The sequence below is a fragment of the Eschrichtius robustus genome, chromosome 4 (genome assembly GCF_028021215.1).
Source record: "Eschrichtius robustus isolate mEscRob2 chromosome 4, mEscRob2.pri, whole genome shotgun sequence".
In the NCBI taxonomy this organism is placed as follows: domain Eukaryota; kingdom Metazoa; phylum Chordata; class Mammalia; order Artiodactyla; family Eschrichtiidae; genus Eschrichtius; species Eschrichtius robustus.
Genome location: NC_090827.1, coordinates 118,992,241 through 119,013,499, shown reverse-complemented (window position 1 = coordinate 119,013,499; position 21,259 = coordinate 118,992,241). Strand labels below are relative to the sequence as shown.

The following is a 21,259-nucleotide window of genomic DNA, read 5'->3' as shown; positions in this document are numbered from 1 at the left end:
ATCGATGAACTGGACTCTGGGATCTCATATTTATCTGCTTCCTCCCACCTCAATTTCAGAAGAGGTTTAACTTCTTAACATATTTGGAAAACCTCAGCGTTATCAGATCTCCTGGGGATGATTAGGAAGGACCTCTGAGATAAGGAAACAACTCTGAGATAAGGAAGCTGCAGTTTTTCTTTACCTTTTGCTTAAAGTATGTATTTATCCAAAACTTGAGTTTCCTTGCCACTAAGGGTTCTCTGAGTATTGGAAAGAAAGAAGCCATTAAGCATATTCTCTATTATAATTCTGTAGGAGGACTAATTTTTAATCTTGAATGATTTCATTAATTTTGTTTCCTTATAATTATTTTTCTCCATCATCAGGAAAGGTTATTGGAATATGAGTAAAATGTCATAAATTAACAAAATCAACACTAGTAAAAGACTTCATTTATAATTCATATATATTTATATCTTTACTTATCCTGCCTTTATATAAAAGGATCTGAGGCAACTGTTTACAACTGAATGAGATATGAGAAAACATAACTAAAGCAATACTATAGATGGCTTTTGTGAAAAATCAAATTACCTCGATAATTCTTCCAGTTTAAAAAAAAAAAAACGAGACAGACAACTGGTATTATTGTTTTTATTTATAAAGAATTACTTTTATTTGGCTGTTTGGAAAACCACTAACATTTTTCACTTTAGAAAACATTAAATAATAAACAAGATGTTATACAGTACTTTGGATAACTTCTTCCATCAGTGTAGTGCAATGCATTATTGGCACCTAAAAGTGAAACTTTCTATTATTTTCCCCTTTCATCTCCAGTTGTGCAGTTATATGACCAAAAAGGAAATGAATCATTTAAAAAATGGATCTAAAGCCATATTTTCTGGCCCCTACTCAAAGGCTTACTGATTTATATTCCCCCTCTGGCCTTGCATCCACCAAGTTAAATGATGAAAGACCTATTGTTGTCTATTGTACCTACTGTTCCCAAAACAATACCATTTTGTGGGACTTGGGAGATTCCCATTGATAAGAGAAACTTTTACCATTAGGAGAAGGAAAGGTCCTGGCAGTGGTGTTGGGCATGGCACTCTCTTTTTCAGTAGCCAACTTAAGCTGTCACACATGTTGCAGAGAGAATGCACCAGATAAAAATCTCTCTAAACTGTGTTCTTTGCTATGGTCTCTTTAAAAATCTGAAATATCATCCATTAAGCAAGTGAAAGGGTTATACCTTTACCAAGAAAAGAAATATACACCACCACATTAGGACATTACTGAGATACTAAAATATCTGCCCATCATACTCTTTTGGAACAAACAGATTTTTAATTTTTTTCTGTGTTTCGTTTTTGTTTTTTAAATACTGCTAGGTTTGCCATAAAGGGATAGACACTTTCATGACCTCAGCATTTGGTGGCTTTTCCCCTTTTCATTCCTCGCTATTAGGCGTCCAAGAGGGAAGTACCTAAATTAGACCTTAGCCCTGGTCCAAGTTACTTAGTTCTGGAGACTTTCATTACATAGTAATAGGATCAAAACATCTTTGGGGAGATTCTGTAATGTTACTCTACCTTGAGGTAAGAATGTCTTTAACCATCTTAAATAGAAAAAAAAGTTATCAAATTTTTAAAAAGCCTCAAAAAAAAAAATGCACACTTTTTCTTTTAGACAAAGGATTCTAACTTAATAACTGTCCCTGCCAGGAAATGCTCCCTCACACTCCAGTCTAAGCCTGTTTCCTCTTGTTCTGTTCTCAGTGCATATGGACAACAGCTGGCCACCAGCCTCTCTGCACCAGCCCTTCATATACTTGAAAACCAGCAGTGGTTTGCCCCTCAGTCTTCTCTTCTCCACGCTGAATAATCCCAGTTCCTTTAACTTTTCATCATAGATCTTTTTTTCCAACCCTTTAATCATCTTTGTGATTCCTGGCAAAAACAGCAGAAAACAGTTTGATTACTTAATTGGAAGTAAAGAAAAGCCTCAGGAATAAGTTGCCTTTTAAAAGTTATGTCTTTTGTTTAAATCTAAAGGTAAACTTTGCAGGGAGGAAATAGGGGTTCATAGATCTTAGAATGCCAATCTTGTCCTGTTGATCTAGTGTGTGTGTGAATCCCATTCCAACACGTCCGGTGCTGCAAAGCATGAGACTCGCTTCCCATCCCTTCCTGACACAACAGCACATAGGCTGTGATCTAGACCTGCCTAAATCTGTACTCATTGAAAAGTCAGTATGAAAATCTATTTCAACGGAGCTTCCCCCATGCTTCCCCACACCCAGCTTCCACAAACAGAATCTTTTCTCTGAAACAACCAGAACTTTCATAAAGCTTCTTACATATTACCAGAAAGAACCACGTTGTTATGGTAAAGGCTGTTGGTTTTAAAGTGTAACCTGAAACAGTAAGGGTTTTACATGTTAACTACAGTTTCCTGTCTATTACTTTGTAGTGATCAAACTCAAGGCCGTTAAAAAATTCATCTCCCTACAACCACAGACACCTCTTCCAATTTTCTCTTGCTACCAATATAAGGTCATGGAACTGGATGCCATTCCACCATGTATTTTTTTAACTCAAGAGATCATAAGCTGCCTTTCCCTTGCAACTAGAGTCTGTAAATATTAGGAACACATAACTACTTAATACCAATAACACATTTACACAAAACACAGTACTACTAACGAGGGATTGTGAGCCCACTCTACATAATTGTCTTTAAAAGAAAAATACAGATAACAAGAATAAATGCATCTTGATATGCTACATACCCTTCTTTTATAAAGCGAATGGCAGCAGAAGTCAGAGTTCAGGTCAGACCAGAACTACCAAGTAGAGAGGAGAAACCAATTTCACAAGCACATTGTACAACGCATCTTAGGGGAAGTCAATACTACTCGTGGTACAACACTGAACAGATAACAGAAAGGTCATTTGCACAGATTTCTTTTGAAAACTTCTCCTATAATTTGCTACAAGGAACACCTTGTAACCAGGATGAAGGACGGTATAGGTCACACACACTGAAGGCCTTCTTAAGAGACACAGGATGAAAGGTAACACCCAAAGATGGCTTTGGACACATCTACAGATGCCCCCCTGTATTTCAAGGAAGGTGTCACTGTTCACTGGGATTGCACGAAAGCAGGCCAGCAAGATGTGGGTCACCAACCAGACTTTCTCCTGACCCACTCTTCTCCTAGGCCTGATAAGAGGGAGGAGAGGACAGGAGGTGAAGACTGGAAAAAGAAGAGGGAGCAACACGGGGGTTCATTGCTAGTTCTGGAGTTGCTCGTGTTCTTCAGAGCAGTGGCCTTTTTTCAAGCTCACATCATCCAATCCAATCTCCCCAGTGTGACCACGCCTTTTTTCACCCTTGAAGATGACCTAGGGAGAGAACGTACACACCGGTCAAGCCTCCTCTGCCCCTTTCCAATGCCTGCTCGTTTAGCAAAATAAAGACAAACTTTCCCCAAAACTAAATAGTAAACTTACTTAACAGAAGGAAAGACTAGAACAGAGTTGCCAGTGTCACTGAGGCTTGCCTTCTGGTGGAAACTTAAGTCATCAGTAAATCGTTAACCAGACCCCATTGCCCACAATCAGTTACTCTTTAAAAAGTCATTCTAAACAATAGACTACTTCCATTTAGGAATGATTATGAAGTGGACACTTTTGTCAAAGATTACCAAGGTCAGAAGTAAAGAGCGTGATGGAATATAAAGGTGTAGAAATTAGGAGCCAAAGATCTGAAAGATCATAATCATGCAGCCTAGCTTAGATGTTTTCTAGTTCCTCCTCTGGGTTAATTTAATACAGTTTTGTTGCCTAAAATGGAACAGAATCAAACACCCTAATGCAAACACAGTGTTGTTTCACTTATGTAAAGACCAAAATCTTTCCTGTATTTTATCTAACAGAAACCTACGTTAGGATGTGAAACAACTTATTTTTATATTTCCAAACAATGTAAATATTAAGAAAAATTTTAAGAAAGAAAAACAGAGTAAAACAAAATCCAAAAGTTTCTAGACACTATACCTATAGGTAGAGAGGCAGAATTTCCTAATAACTGTTTCATTAGGATCAACATAAAGAAGACACTTTTTCCAAATACATTCACTATTTCAGTGGGGTGTTATAGATCATTTTATTGCTACCTATGACTTGATTACTTAGGATAAAATTTATATATGCAATCAAAGCTTTTCCCACCACCTGTCCTGAATAGGATAATACTTTCCAAGCATAGTGTTCTGGTTCCCACCCAAGGCTGCTTAACTATGATCTCCGAGGCAAAGAGAAAACAAAGACTTTAAAGAAACATTCCCCCACCCCCCCCCCCCCCAACAAAAACCACTTTAGGGTAACTCATGGTGGTCAAAGTTCGAAGTACAAGGAGTTTAAGGAAAAGGAAAAGCAGGTACCCCGCCGCCACCCTTTGAAGTTTCTGTTAACTTTTTTTTTTCACTTTTTCAACTCCTACAATTTTTTTTTCATTAAAAATAGGGGCTATTCACCAGGGTGGGGAGAGTGACGGTGGTCAGAGGTTGCCATGAAGAATGTGTACGAAGGGGCAGAGGGGGTACAGAAAGAGGCAACGCATGGGATCACCACACCCGGCCAAGGCACAAGCCTTGCGCCTAAATTCAGGAAGAGACGGAGGCGTCCACCGCAGACCCCCGAGTTCTCCTCTGAAAGGAAAGCCTCCCCGGTCTGCCTCCCCGGCGGGTCTACTTACGCTCTTGACGTCAGCCCCTCGCAGGGCGATGCGCGTTTGCCTCCAGCTGTGGCCACCATTTCTTCCCCACAGGGCTGCTCCGTGGGCACCGTGTTTTCTCACCAACACCTGGAGCGTGCCGGCGTGCAGCCCCGTCACCTTGTGCCTGAACGACAGGCACAGGTCCCCTGAGTGCAGGAGGTGGCCGAGGGGGAGCAGCAGGCGAGCGGCCTTTGCCGCCGGGCCTTTGGCCGCCGAGACTGTCAGATACCGTCCACCTGCAGGGGGAGAGCAGGGCCGTGTGTGCGCGCGCCCAGGTCCCTGCCGGCGCGACGGCGGGGACGGGCATCGCCCTGCTCTTGTTTTAGTGAACTTCAGACGGTGCCAGTCATCAGGAAAGAATTCCAGATTCCCGAAGGAGGAAAACAGGACTTCGGTCCATGGCTGTCTTAAATTCTACGGTTTTGTATTTACAGAAAACACTTCACTCATGAGGAGTACAGATTATGTCAGGGACAGGCAATAAGTAGTCATCCTAACGCTATAAATATTTCCAGTTAAATATGATCAGACATACACAGGCATACACACATTCACCACCTCTTGACCCTCTTGCACCTAGAATCATAATGTCATGCTGGCTGGCTGGTGTGGTGGTGAAGTTACCAGGGAGAATTTTCTAGGTGGATTTTCTGTCTCCTGGCAGTGATTTAAAGGGGCACTAGATCTATTTATTCTCTCCTCTCCCCTCTTTAAAAAAAAAAAAAAAAATCTCTAAAGCAGGGGTCCCCAACCCCCGAGCCACAGACCAGTACCGGTCCATGGCCTGTTAGGAACCAGGCAGCACAGCAGGAGGTGAGCAGTGGGCAGGAAAGCGAAGCTTCATCTGTATTTACAGCCGCTCCCCACAGCTCGCATTACCGCCTGAGCTCCGCCTCCTGTCAGCATTATGGTGAGTTGTATCATTAGTTCATTATATATTACAAAGTAATAATAATAGAAATAAAGGGCACAATAAATGTAATGAGCTTGAATCATCCCCAAACCATCCCCCCTTCCCCGGTCCGTGGAAAAACTGTCTTCCAAGAAACCGGTTCCTGGTGCCAAAAAGGTTGGGGACCAATGCTCTAAAGGGAGAAGGATCCTTTAAAAACGAGTTTGCTGTGCTTCTCATACCTGACCTCAAGAAGATGCAGAAGTGTTCTGGAAACCTGCCACATCTTCCTGGAGCATCAATAATATTTGGAGGTAAGCAGTTTAAAAGATTTTTATATAAATACAAATCCATAACAATCTAATTAATATATAAATTTTCCATTACACATACATGAACACAAAATGTTAGTAAAATCTTTCCCTTTGGAAAGGTCGCTTTGATGATGTCCTTGGATCCCTAGGGCTCCAGAGTTTGCTTCCCTCTATTGTTAGAGGAATTGCAGTTAAGGGGGAAAAAGAAGTTTGAGCAGCAGTGACATGGGGGACGGTGCTTCTCAAGAGACGGAAAGTTGCAAGTAGTAGTTTGAAACTCAGTCCAAGTACAAGTGACATTCCCCTCAGGCTGTTTTATTGCAGCCACCTGGAAAACACACTGTAGTCTCAACACTGACTTATCCATAGGAAAAATGTGGTTGGAATGCTGAACACCTGTAACTGTTTTGGTAGAAACCCCACTTATCTTTCATTGAAAAGCATTCCTTATGCTTAATCTGTACAAGACATGACAAGGTTTGGGATGTCCTATTCTTCAAGTGACTTCTCCTCTACCAAGTCTCCTCTGAGCGTTTAAAGGCCCGACTGGGTGAGTTGTGTGTACCTGTGAGGGCCAGGTTCTGTACGAGGGCTCTCCAGGGAGCAGCTCATTTAACCTTGCTAACAAGCCCTTGAAGTGAACACTTATTAGCTTCTGCATCTGCAAAACAAGCCTAAGGCTTTGAGAGGTGAAGTCACCCAAGGTGTCACCCAGCCAGTAGGCAGCAGAATAACAGTTTAAGTTCAGAACTGCCTGAACCCCTATTCAGCACAGGAATCACTGGTTTACACGTTTCGCTCCCCCCGTCAAAGAGGGTCTCTTACAGTCAAAGAGACAGTGAACTCTTTGATGTCAGAGCCAACCTCTCTCCAAACCCCATTACACTCCTAGCGTATGGTAGGAGTTTAATACCGTTTGTTAAATAAATGGCGTTCCAAGAATATAGCAAAAAACAACAGAGAAATAGATCCTTGAGTCAGGTACTTGACTCACCAAAAACAAACACAGTTTTTTGTACTCCTTCCACCCCCGTCTTCCCCAAATTAATCCAAACAATATTTTGAGCCAAAATATTTAGATGGATTTATAATGTCTCCCCGTTAGTCAGCTTTTTGAATCATCACAGGTATTTTGGTTAAGACTAAGATATAAGGTTATTACAGTTAACCTGCAAGTTTTAAGAAAACAAGGATTATCTTAAATCCCTGTGGAATGTATACTAATATCACTATGCCAGATGCTGCCTGCAGCAAGACAACCTAACAAAAACCAAGACATCCTAATAAAAGAGTCAAATAATCATTTTATATAGATATTTAAAACTCTATAAATGAGGTTACTATTGCGCTTCCCCTATAGGGCTACTCTGTGGCCACTAGGATTTTTTTTCTTTTTACCATGAAGAATTCTTTCCCTTTTTAATAAATGGAAGTATTACAAAGTTGGAACAGTAGCTAAGGGAAAAATTGATCTAGCACTCCAAATTACCTATTAAATAAAAATTTCACTTCTGATTTGAAAATACTGGTTTAAGTAAAAAATTACATTAAATATTTTCATGGATTCAGTTTAAAGCATCACAATATCTAAAGTTGTTTTTTGGTAAATAATAGATGCTGTAACACTTGCCAGATATATAGGTGATAAAATTTTAATTTCAAACATATATGAAATGATATCTGGACAGGGTTACTAACTGCAGCATTGTCTGAACTACCAAAAGGCTGGAAACAACTGAAACATCCCTCAATGTATGTCTGGTTAAATACGTTTAAAAAGTGATGGACTAACCGCCATTCATTTAAGAATGAAGGTGTTCTGTATGCACTGATACAGAACAATCTTCGACAACAATGGCTAATACTATTTTAATGGTAACTCTGGGACAGGGACTGCTTTAAATGCTTTACATATGTTTACTAGACACTACTGATGACCCCATTTAAGTAACTTGCTCAAGATCAAAGCTCGTAAGTGGTGATGGTGGGTTTCAGCCCAGGCATTCTGGCTTCAAAGTCCACTCACGTTTTTTTTTTTTTTTTTTCCTTTGGAGTATAATTGCTTTACAATGTTGTGTTAGTTTCTGCTGTACAATGTAGTGAATCAGCTATATGTATACCTATATCCCCTCTCTCTTGGACCTCCCTCCCACCGCCCCATCCCACCCATCTAGGTCGTCACAGAGCACCGAGCTGAGCTCCCTGTGTTATACAGCAGGTCCACACTCAGGTTAACTCTTAAGATAATATTGTTAAGTGGAAGAAGCAAGGTACAGAAGAGAGGGCTGTTGTGAGGAAAAATAGCTCTCTGGAAAGGTAACCAAGAAACTGGTTGCATCTGGGGAGGATGATGGGAGCCAGGGTTGGGAGGGAGCTTTTATTTTCACTGTTGATTTATTATTCCGTTTTCATGTATTTCAAAATAATGTTTCTTAATGCTGCAATAGACATAGTTGTACGTACACGCTGGCATATTTTATATTTAAACGAATTCCTTGTAGCTACCAGTAGCAGACAGAGTGCTGAGTCAGTTGAGATTAGGGTTCCAGGAAAAGGGCCCCAAGTTTAGCCTTGACACTACAGGAGAAGGGCGTGTGTTCAGGGCCACAGCTATAAGTCTGTAGCACATTATCACATCTGTCAGGAGCACAATTTTCCATTCCCTAGAGGATGGATTAATTTCACTATCTCGCAATTAAGTTTAAGACTGAATGTGATAACAAAACCTAACGAGCACCAGGAAGGTGACTAGCAAATACACTTATTTTGCAGCTGTTTCTCAGTTATAAGTTTGTTTAAGGGAGGGTTTTTTTTAGAGATTTTAGCATATAAGAATATTTGCAAATCTGGATCTTGGATAAGCAATGCACAACATAAAAATCATATGTGGAAATCCAAACATATGTTCCTTTACAAATGGTAATAATCTAGATAGATAGAATCACGCAAACAACTAGTTTGGTAGTTAGAATGATACACAAAAATAATTGATTAAATTGCTTATAGTCTTCTCTGGCCTTAGCATGTGATACATACATAACCTCACCTGAACTTCCTAGAAGAAAAATAGGCACGGAAAGTAAGCTTCCTTAGCATTCTCCATCTGAATATGTCAGAATCCGTATATGGTTAGAATTCCCCGACATATTCTAAAAAGCCCGCCTACGATTCCGCCCTGACATAAGCTATGCCCTCCTACCCCTTCTAACTAAATCTCTGCCATCTTTGGTCTTCCCATCCAGTCTCCAAGCTAGAACCCTGCTCACTGAGCTCCTGGGATTACCTGGGACATTCCATTCTGAGTCAGAGGCTCCCAGAGCCGGTATAAGAGGCTTTCTAATCCACCCTTTGTCTAATTCTCAAAACAACATCTTGTCATACGTCACCCAGTCAAACATCTCCACCAACAGAGAGCTCCCTGCTTCCGCGGCCGCCTGATTTCTCTTTAGACAGCTCTGACTATGGTGAAGTTCTGAGAGGGAGCAAAAATCGATCCCCCTGTAGTTTTCACCTACTGATCCGACTTCTTACCCCCTTGTGATCACGGAACAACTGAGACAGATGTTGTCGGTCTTGTATTTGAAAAGCTGCCCTGCTCCATTATTTCTTCTCCAGGCTAAACATTCTGGGTTCCTGTTTGTTTTTCTACAGGCTCTGAGACACCTCTCCATCCAGGTCATTCTCTTTTGAGTGACCTACCATTACCTCTATACTTCTCAGACTGGTAAGAACCTACCAAAAAGTGTATTTTCCATGCTGGAAAAAATCCCTATTTCCATGGAGATGACCCAGCTTTTGGGCAGCAATGATACAGGGTTCACTCATATTGATTTCTTACCCACAAAAACTCTAAAAGTCTTTCACGCTTTCTGCTAAGTCACATCTTCCCCCTCCTACAGCTGTGTAGGTGGTTTCTCGACCATGAGCTACACCACGTATTCATCCCCAGCAGATTTCACCCTCTTAAGTGTGACCCACTGATCTAATCTTTGGATGCTGTTCGTGTCAGCACACACAGTCGCTTTCTCCTCTGGCTTTACGCGTTATCCACAGATTGCTTAGTATGCCTTCAATATCCAGTTCATCCAAGTTGTTGGTAAAAACCTGGAGCGACCCCAGAAGAGCATCCTTGAGGGACCAGAGCCAATCACCAGGAGCTATCCAATCACCCAAGCGGCCACCACTTCCTTTCAACTTGTTCTGTATTATCACAGCCAAAGGACCATTTCAAACCTTTTTTTTGTCTACCACTCTGTCAATTCTCTTCTCATTTTTCTATTGGAGGGCAAGTGGATTTGGCGTCACAACAAATTTAAACATTTACATATGTGACGAATAATAGAAACTGTTGAAAAGTACTAAATTGGTTCTAAAAGATAGTATTTAAGTTCTAAAGGTCAAATGTTTTACATAGAGTGTCTACAGAGAAGTGCAATGAATTCTTCTGACTTTAGCATGAATTATTCTCCCCAGTGTATACCCTACTTGAAAGAGTTATTCATTATGACCATGAACATTATTCACCGTTCTATCATCACACATGGTTGCTAAAGATCCTTCCTTCTGTAGCACACTACTCCAGGTCAGTGGTCACTCACATCTACAGGCCCGAGATCTGCTAATCGGATTATGCACACAACCAGGACACAGAGGCCAGACTGGGTAGTGAAAACCCCAGAATGATGCTGCAGATGTTCTGGGCACTGAACTGCTGAGATGGCTGCACAGGCAGTACAGAGAGGCCTGGATGGGAGGTCCATTCTTTAGCTCTGTGGCCTTAGGAAACTGATGTAACCTCTGGCCCTTTGTGAAACAAAAACAATATTACCTGCTTCACAGGGTAGATAAGAGGATTAGATAAAACTGAGATGATGAATGAGTCAGGACTGTAGTTGGTATTAAATAAATGTTGGTTTCTCTCTTATTCACAGTTATCTATGATATTAATAATAATGTGGTCTGGCTCAGAGTTAACCTTAAATAAGTGAGAGGGAGAACATGAAAGTGAGAATGAGAGGGCGTGTACCGGTGTGTGTGTGTGTGGGGGGGCATTAAAAATTATTTTATAGTTAAAAGAAATCCAAAAACTCCTTTGAATTTGTTGGATACTCATTTTTTAAAAGCTTGCTTACCTCAAATTTTCATTTTTTAATATCTCTAACATTTCAATATTAGGGGATCTAATGAATATATTTTTGCACTAATTAATTCTTTAATAACTTGCTACTCAACATGTGCATTAAGAATGAGCCCTAAAATTATCCCCAAGGAGCGTGTGAGAAATGCATCAAAATCTACATTTTAACAAGGCCTCCAGCTGACCTGTGTGCACACTGACCGTTGAGAAGAGCTGGTTTTAATAGAGCATATCCTCAAGTTAACTTTTACATGTTTTGTGCTCTATCTGGACACTTGGGATGGTATTTAGGAACTAGGCTTTTAAAAACAAGTAACGTACTTTTTCTTCATGTCTTGTATCTTTCATTTCTAAGTCTAGAATCAGGAGTATAAAAAGGAAAAAAAGAAACCAAACTCCTCACCCTTCCATTAAGTTGGACTCACCCATATAAGATTTAACTACTAAAGGGAGGGTAAAAAGCCAACAATAATATGTAGCTTTGCTTCCTGAAATAAGACGACAAAACATATTGTAAGTTCTGAAACTTTATAGATTCATAGGAAGTGTGCAATTTAAAAGTCTTAATTTTCCAAGGGACTATATTTAAATCTCCCTTTCTTATAACATTCTCTTGTGGAATAAGTGGTGGTAATTTATAACTATTTTCTCCAGCATCCAAATTAGACTGAAAATTAGACTGTGAGAGATATTCACAACTTTGCAGGAATTTCCACTGTCTCCTTCTGCTATGCCTTAAAAAAGAAAGACATAATCAAGAAAACAACCACAGGCTACTATGATGGCTGCTGTACCACAATATTATTTTTATGCTTGGGAATGGGGCACTACACGTAACTTGAAAATTATATTTTAGAATGAGTCTATATGTTTTATATATACAAAGCTTTTTTTGAGAGAAATTAGCTGGCCTTTTAATAAACTGCTTGTCTACTTAAAATTCTAATTGATAGCTAACAAATTCAGATCACCTAAAAAAACAGAAGATGAATGCTGGACAAGCTTTCTTTATCTTCTCTATTAAGTAAACACAGAGCTGCGTTATGGTATCCTTGATTAGCAGAACTGGAGTCCTCAGATAGGATCCAACCGAAATGTGTACTGGTTAGATGAATCTGGTTAGATTCTGGTTAGATGAATGGTTTTACCTGCTGGATCCCTCACTGGTTCCCAGTGCAAGTCACTGTCTTTTTCTCGGATCCATCCACAAAGCCCATGGTCAAAATTACAACTGTGTATCAGAACACCTGCAAGGAAATAACCAGGAACATGAGTAGACCACAAACCCAACAGCTAATGACAAAAATGAATTTGTGAACTAGGGGTATCTGTACAAGTGTTCTCTCCTGTCTGCACTTAATTATCCCACCAGAATGTCTCTTCGTGAGATCGAAAGGAAATCATATGAATCCTTTCTCAGCACAATTGTGTATCAGTGCTCAGCTGTAAAAATAGAACACACAATTGTTGCCAAATTATGACCTTCTTACATCATCACTTATAAAATATGATTTCCTCCTCAGCTTAAATGCTGCTTTTATATATATTTTTTTAAAAAGATAATGATGATTCACTGTTTTTGCTCAACTGATTTAACTACAGAGGAAACCAAGTGGTAAAAAAAAAAAATGTATAATTTTCCCAGATGTAACCGAACAATCTACAATTTAAAAGTTATTTTAATGAAATGGAGGGAAAAAATAGAATATAGGGATCTACCTGGATCATCCTTTGCTTCATCATCTGCACTGACTCCTCTTTCAATTTCAAATATTTCAAACAAGTCATTTGAAGGCTGCCGTGGAACTACAAGAGAGAGATGCATTTTGTTTTGTTCTGATGAGGCATTGACAGAGAAGCATTACCTTTACCGATGGGGCAGGGGGAAAAGACCTAGGTATTTCACTCATCTGGAAGAATCCAAAATATTTAATCACATTTCACATGAAGATTCATGAAGTTTGTTCTGCAGAGATCTTATACTGTAACATTCATCTGGGTAGAATTTTAAAAAATGGGTTTCAAAAGTTTCTAAAATTCAACATACAATACATTAAAAAGTCTTTATCTGGAAAATACATTTTAAAACAGCTACCAATTGCGAGCAAAATATCTCTATGAAATTCTAAAACTTGTCTATGAAAGATACACTATGAACTCTAAATTAAGGCTGTTTTAATGGAAAAAAAAATGCCCGTAATTGCAGCAAATGGTTTGACTTTCTAACCAAAACATGGACTCCTCTCCAGTGAACCCTACGTATGCTATGGCTTCTGGGCTTAAGCAGGTTCCTTGGCTCCTTTAAGATCAAATCCAAACTCCAAATTGCACAGCATTCACAATCCACCCCCCAAAACACACAATACTGCCCAAATATGCCATTCATGTTCACGTCTCTGACCCCATCCCCAGCTTGGGATGCTCTTCTTCCTGGTAATTAACCAGCCAAACTTCCCCTCTCTGTTCAAGGGTCAGTGTAAATATCACTGCCTGGGTGAAAAACTTTCACGTTCTAGGCGAATTCAAATCTTCCCCCTCGTACTCTGATGGCTCATGTTTACATGCCTCTATTACACTCTTTCCTAAAGAACTGCAGTTATTTACACACACGTGTGTCTCTCCCTCTGCTGGTCTCTGAGGTCCTGGAGGGCATCGATCATGTCTTACTCATGTGGCATTCCCAGGGCTTGACCTAGTGACAGGCACTCAATAAGTGTTTACTGAATGAATGGGAAGGTCTTGTCAGAAACCCACGTACTTTGTCAGCCCTTTTCCTCAAATGAAACAAGTGGGACAGAGCTGAAAAATACACTTTAAAAAATGGATTCGTATAAATCATTATTTGCTCATTCATTCAATGTACATCTGATTGCCACCCATATGCCAAGCACTGGGGTAGGTCCCGAGGAGACAAGGTAAAAGGGTGAACAAGACCAACAAGGACCTGGCCCCTGTGGAGCTTGCATTCTAATGGGAGAGGCAAACATTAAACATGTAGATAAAAGCACACCACAGCTCTAAATTCTGATGAAAACTAGGATGGAAAAACACCAGATGACGTGAGGGAGAATAGCTTGGCTGGTAGTGGGGAGTGTGTGAGAACGTTGGTGGCAGTGGAGGGGAATTCTTGGCTAAAGATCAGGGAATCCTCCCCTTTTCTTTGCCAGAACTTAAATTAATTAGCTCTATTTTTATAAGGCAGGGAGTAAAAGATGTAGAACACCAAGGAACACACATCAGTCAAAACGGTTCTCTTTCATTAATGTTCCAATTATTTTTAGCAGTAATTTTTTAAATTAAGTAAACGAACCCATAATATTTGCACTGATTTTTTGAGCTTACTGCTTTTGAAGTTTTTCCTTTTTGTTGCAAAAGTCCAAACAGTGAACCCCTTCCTCTTCCACTCCCCCCAACTCACATATACCCCTCTACACACAGCCTGAGAAAGATGGAAGAAGAGAAGCGGGTCAACGGACAAGATCTGGGGACACAGCCTGATCCCAGGTGCCCTGGGAGAGGCAAACGGCCGCCCTCTTTTACACTCAGATGACTGACAGCAATGCCATCCAATTCCAGCTTTCCTTTCCTCACTTGGAGCTCTGAGAGGGAGACCGCCTCTTATTTACACTAGAAATATTACAGAGTTGTAGGCATACATGCTTCATTTCTCATGACAGAGAAAGTTAAAAACACACACACACACACAACTCTATAGAACAACACTTTTTTGTTCCCTTCTCTTGTTGTAACTTATAGAAATCATCTCTGGATTGTAATAGTTCAAATCTTACAGTACCATATTTTAGGGGCATTATGTTGGTTTGTCAGCACCCTTTTCTCCAAGTGAAGGATGGTCGAATGGTAAATGGAGTCTTGGTGCAGAGGGAGAGGATCCTAGAAAGGTTTCCTGGCACAGGGACCTGTTTTATAAAAGGAGATCAAGGACGTCTTCTCTGAGCAAGCACCATTCAGTCTGAGAGGGAAAGAACATGGAACCATCCAGGCAAAAGCAAAGTGCTGGAGTGGGGGAAGACGGAGTATTTCAGGCAGTAAGTACAAAGATAGCGCTTGGGAACATTAGAGAAAGGCGTTCACAGTGTCTGGAGGATGCTCAGAAACGAAGAAAGTGGGATGGGAGGAGGTTAAAAGGAAGGAATGAGACCACACGTTTGGAAAACAGTCACCCAGAAAATCAGTTATCTAACAACTCGCAAAGTGCCAGACGGTTATTGGTATTTTAGGCACTTGGTTTCCAAGAACCTTTTAATTTAGCAGCGGACGATCATGCACACCTTCATTGCGATTCGCTGGGAAACATGCCAAGGAATTTAGACCCGAAATGCTCAGCAGCTATTAGTTCTTACAATTTTGTGTGCTCCAGTCTGTAGCTCTGCCCAAGTACTGAACGAATCCTCCTTCCTTACACATACCAGTATGGATTGGTAAGCATCCCACTGAAGTGTCGAGAGAAGGTTCACTACTCACTCCCTGGTATGTTTTACAGTTTATATAAAAATATTAAGTGAAATAATTTCCACTATGTACAAGAGAAACAGATGAACAAACAAAAAAACCCAGACAGTGATAAGAAATACACTCCCACACTTCACACTTACATGGTCGATTAACATAAGACAAAGGAACCAAGAATATACAATGGGGAAAGGGCAGTCTCCTCAATAAATAATGTCGGGAAAACTGGACAGCCACATGCAAAAGAATGAAACGGGATCATTTTCTTACACTACACACAAAAAAAATGACAGAATGGGCTAAAGACTTGAACGTAAGACTTGAAATCATAAAACTCGTAGAATAAAAACCATAGGCGTTAAGCTCCTTAACGCTGGCCTTGGAGATGATTTTTTTTAGACCTGACGCCGAAAGCAAAATAAATCAGTGGGACTACATCAAACTAAAAACCTTCTGCGCAGGAAAGGAAATGATCGACAGAAATGAATGGGAGGAAGTATTTGCAGATCATTTATCTGATAAGGAGTTAATATCCAAAATATATAAAGAACTCATACAACTCCATAGGAAAACAACCAATCTGATTAAAAAAAAAGGGAAGATCTGAAGAGAGATTTTTCCGAAGAAGATATACTAAAAGTGCATGAAAAGGCACTCATCATCACTAATCACCAGGGAAATGCACATCAAAACCACGATGAGATAGCACCTCACATCTATTAGAATGGCTACTATCAAAAAGACAGTGGGCCCCGGAACAACACGACTTTGAACTGTACGGGTCCACGCTTATGCATATGGGTACTTTTCACTGAACATGTGCAACACAGATCCACCACACCGTCCGCAGCTGGTTGAATCCGCCACACAATATGGAACCTTGGATGGGGCGGGCCAAATGTAAAGTTATACGTAGATTTTCAACGGTGCAAAGGGTCAGTACTGCAACCCCTGAATTGTTCAAGGGTTGACTGCCCAGGAAATAACAGATGGTTATTTGCATGCGGAGAAAAGGGAACTGTCATGCACTGTTGGTGGGGATAGGAATTTGAAAACGTTATGCAGAGTCTTCAAAAAATTAAAAATAGAACTACTGCGTAATACAGCAATTCCACTCTTGGGTATACATCTGAAGAAAGTGAACACACTAATTTGAAAAGATATATGCACCCCTGTGTTCACTGCATCGTTTACAACAGCCAAGACATGGAAACAACCTAAGTTCCCATCAAGAGATGACTGGGAAAAGAAGTGGTGGTATATATATACACACAATTAAATGTTCCTCAGCCATAAAAAAGAATGCAATCCTGCCATTTGTAACAACATGGATGGATCCTGAGGGTATTATGCTAAGGCTATTATTATGTCAGACAGAAAAAGACAAATACTGTATGATCTCACTTATATGTGGCATCTAAAAAAAAAAAGCTCATAGAACAACAGACTGGTGGCCGCCAGGGGCAGGAGGTAGGAGGTGAATGAAATGGGTGAAGGGGGTCAGAGGGTACAAACTTCCAGTTATAAGTAAATCATGAGGACGTATAATGTATGCATGGTGACTGTAGTTAATAATACTGTGTTGCATATTTGAAAGTTACTAAGAGAGCAAATCTTAAAAGTTTCCAATCACAAGAAAAAAAAAATTTATAACTATGTTTGGTGACGAGCGTTAACTAGACTTATTGTGGTGATCATTTTGTAACATATGCAAATATGGAATCATACTGTACACCTAAACCGATGTAATGTTATATGTCCATATACATCAATAATAATAATACAGAAATACATCAATATGCTAATAGAAGTAGTCTGAGTACTGGAAATAAAAGTAATGTTTTATCATTTATTGGTTTGTCTTTTGTAATTCTGTATTTTTTAAGATTGTTTATAAAAAGGATTTCTGTTATGAAAAGAAAAGTACCTAAAACATTGAAAGAAAAGAGAGTTCTGTCAGAGTATATACACAGTCTCCTACCCCATAGCAGCTATATGTCTGTTATTTGTAGTTTGATTGCTTAAAGAGAACTTTGAATAGTCTTGATACCTGTTATTAAATGTGAGGCTATGAAATTGAGATGTATTTGTGAAATTCAAACATATTCTTTGATTCAACGCAGAAAACGCTAATTAAAATACATGACTAGCCTTATCTAAAAATAGAATTACAACCGGGAGAGATGCTAACACACACACACACACACACACACACACACACACAAACACACATATATATTTATATTTATAAAGACAAACACATATCTGATATTTTCTGTAGTTGGACCATTAATCCTTAGAATCAGAATGGTGTAATTTTAGAGATTAGAAAAGGATACGAGAAATGCTAACAATACAATTCCTCTACCGTCTGTCTGTCCATCCTCCCTCCCTCTATTCCATCCACTTATTAATGCTCTCAATCAAGAAACTGACCATCCACTGAGTACGAGGCACTGGGCTCACTTTTGTGAAGCAATGAGCGTACTCTTTCCTTCATGGGATCTACATTCTAGAGGTGAAGACAGGCATCTGACAATCTCCCATGTAATGGATGCTTTAGAGGAGAACTAGAGGATGCTATGTGAGCCTTGGTGGTGAGGGGGAGACGGGGGGCTGTCTAAGCTAGCCCAGGAGGAAGGTGCATGAAAATCTCTGAGACGTGCTGCTTACACCGCGACCTGAAGGATGAGTCACTGTGAGCTAGCGCCCTAGAGAGTGAACGGGTGTGAACTCAAACATCATTCTAGGTGTAGAGCTCACAGGGGGAGAGGGAGAGGGAGGGGGAGGGAAGGAGGGAACCAAATGAAGCTGGAGATGCAGGCAGACTCCGCAGGGCCTTTTAAAGCTCTGTAAATATTGTGGACTTTATTCTGGCGGAAACTGGAAGTCTCAAGGATTCTAACAGAGGAGCGCCAAGATCAGGTACATCATTCTGGCTGGAGCACAGAGGACGAACAGGAGGGAGGAGGGAGTGGCTGTCAGAGGGCAGTTATGACCGAAATTAACATAAAAAAAAGAATGTTCATATACTCTTTAGAAGATTTATTTCCTAAACATTTTTCTTCCATTAGTTAACGTTTCATCCACCAAGACGTATGTCTTATAATCTTCCGCATAAACTAAAACACAGGGAACGAAAAAAAAAAAAAAAAAAAAAAAACACAGGGAACGTACAGGCACTGAAGCGAGCAGACAGCCGGATAAAAACGTGGTTGGCGGGGGCTCAGGGGCCCAGTACGTTCCTAGCAGCTGGGGAACCCCGGAGCCCTGGAGCCTGTGAGAAGAACTGGCCACACAGATAAGCAAGAAACTTCTTAAAAGGAACTCCATCCCAGAACATTCTATTAAATATATTTTCCCCAGGGATATAATATTAATCTATAGCCTGCGTTCATGAATGAAGTTTCCCAAAGAGTCAACTGCATATTTTTACCAAAAAGCATTAAAAGTAAGCACAGTGAAGTAAATGTAAATATTATCACACACACCTCCCACTGCCAGACTTCCTCCAAACAGTAACTACTATAGCAGAATGTAAGCACAATTTATTAAAGGTAGGTTTGCTAATTCTGTTTCTGTTCTAGGGTGGCTCCCATGACATTACCCAGGCCAGTTCTGGCATTTGTTGTTGGACTAAAAGATGAAAGATAACACGGTCTTAAATTCTTTCTATGCTTAGGGATTTAGTTCATCTGAAGAGAATGGTATGTATGTAACTTCCCTAATATCCTGAAGGCTCTTTCTGGTGGCGAAATTTAGAGATGACAGAGTGGGGATGAGTGGCAAGGGTTTTAAGAGGCCACCTCTTGCATCTCCCCTCCACACTGCTTTCTCTTCTCCTCCTCTGCCTCTGCCCCCCCCTCCCTTTTCTCCTCTGCCCCTTTTCTTCCCTCTCCAGATGAAGCACATACACATTATAGCTTTAAATTACCAGAGAGAAGCAATAAAAAGATTGGAAAAGAGATTCTGACATTTCCTTAACTACGTCAGAGAAAATTCCCAGCCATCTACTGATTACTAGCAAAAGCAAAAGGCTGTTGGGCTCCACAGAAGTAAGCCCTTGTGTGCTAAAGCTTTCACTGCGTAGGAAAAATCCAAAAAGTTCAAAAGACACCTTTGGGCTGAGAGTACAGAGCAGAACTGGGAAAAATTAAGTCTCTAGTGAAAGGTGGAACATACACACAGCTAACAATAATGAGCCCCAATGTGTGACTCCCCTCTCTCTCTTCTAATAAAGTTTCAGAACAACTTGAAGTACCGCCTGCAGCAATTTCTAAGTGTGGCCATAAAGGTGATGACTCAACTATTCTAGATCAGGAGATCATTTGACAGGGAACGTGGAGGGAGAGAAGAAGGGAGGAGATGAGAGAGTGGATGCAGGGGGGAGGTAAGAGATGGCATCTTAGACCCCTTGTCTTTCATCCCCACTCTGTCATCTCTAAAGATCCCTGGGTTTTGCCACCAGAACAGTTTTTATCCCCTTGCCCTCTTCTAAGCCGAAGGAAGTCAGAAGGTTAGGCGCTGTCAGGACTGAGTCCGAGCGCTGGAACAGAACGCAGGCGGTGCCATAGCCGACTATTTGACTACAGTATAGCTGCTTGGGTGAGTGTGGCACGAACACCCCCGAGGTGACACAGAAGCCCACCTACTGTGGGGGACAGGGGTCAATGCCCTCAGGCCAAATGAATCACTTTAGAGGAAGAAAGGAAGCTTTTATTTCTGATATTTATCAGACCCATCATGTATGTTTCTCATCTAGACAGATCCATCTCTGAAAAGGCTGTTGTTACTATTTGCTGGGTAGAGAAGTTGAGGTGATGCTGTCTCTGATTTAACATCACAACTGTTCAATTAGGTACCGTAAACACCTAAATAAAACCGGATGTTCCAATTATTTGGTCGTAAGTAAAGGGTCTATGAAATAGCAGCTTTCTATTTTCATTTTCTCTGCTCCCCTAATAGCTCATACTTGCAAATCAATTTGTTTCTAAAGGATCTGGTTAGCCAAAAATAACATTTAAAATATTGTGAACATTAAAACTGTAATGAACCATAATAAAAAGCATCAGAAAAATATAAACTCAAAACCAGAACACAAAATAGGGCTGTGTTTTTATGAGTTAAGTAGGAAATGTTATCATTACCATATCAATGAATTCAACAACATCAACAGAAGTAGTATAGCTATTGTGTATTGAGTTCTTACTCTACGCCAAGCACTCTCTCACCTAATTTTCACAACAGCCCAATGTAGTAGATACTATTATTATCACCACTTACGGATGAGGAAACAAAGTCATAGGAAGATTTAGTAACATGCCCCAAATCTCAGAGTGGCTATGGCACAATACTTTTCATTACAACTCTATACAAAAATGTGCATAAAACTCAACAAAAAAAAATCTGATTTCTGACTTTGGTCACGTTCACCAAGAACTCAATTTATACTTTCCGGAAAGAGCTATTTTTTTCTTTACCAGCCATCATAGGATCCAATTAAAATATACATAAATGCCTTGAAAACTTTCAGAATTCACAGCACCAGAATCTGACCTACAAGCAGTCCTTCAAAACACTCGCTGAAGTTTCATCTTCAGGGAGATGTCAGGCATCTTCTCAGGGTCTCTCTAGGCCTTACGGTTTACTAGGAAGTAAACTAGTTTGAAGACCTGT

General features: G+C 40.2%; 1 protein-coding gene across 7 annotated transcripts in view; it reads right to left on the bottom strand.

Moving 5' to 3' along the window:
- Positions 1–667: 667 nt before the first annotated feature.
- Positions 668–21,259, bottom strand: part of NPNT (nephronectin) — a 73,654-nt gene continuing 53,062 nt past the window's right edge. For 4 of the 7 annotated variants that reach the window (XM_068543263.1, XM_068543265.1, XM_068543264.1 and 1 more), the window contains 4 exons: positions 12,830–12,916; positions 12,259–12,357; positions 4,747–5,003; positions 1,710–3,392 (listed from right to left, as the gene is read on the bottom strand). In XM_068543263.1, the coding sequence (XP_068399364.1) occupies positions 3,282–3,392; positions 4,747–5,003; positions 12,259–12,357; positions 12,830–12,916 (554 nt within the window). In that variant the 3' untranslated portion in view covers positions 1,710–3,281. Of the gene's footprint in view, positions 3,393–4,746; positions 5,004–12,258; positions 12,358–12,829; positions 12,917–21,259 lie in introns of all 7 variants that reach the window. The other 3 variants (XR_011073943.1, XM_068543266.1, XM_068543267.1) reach the window with 3 other exon arrangements.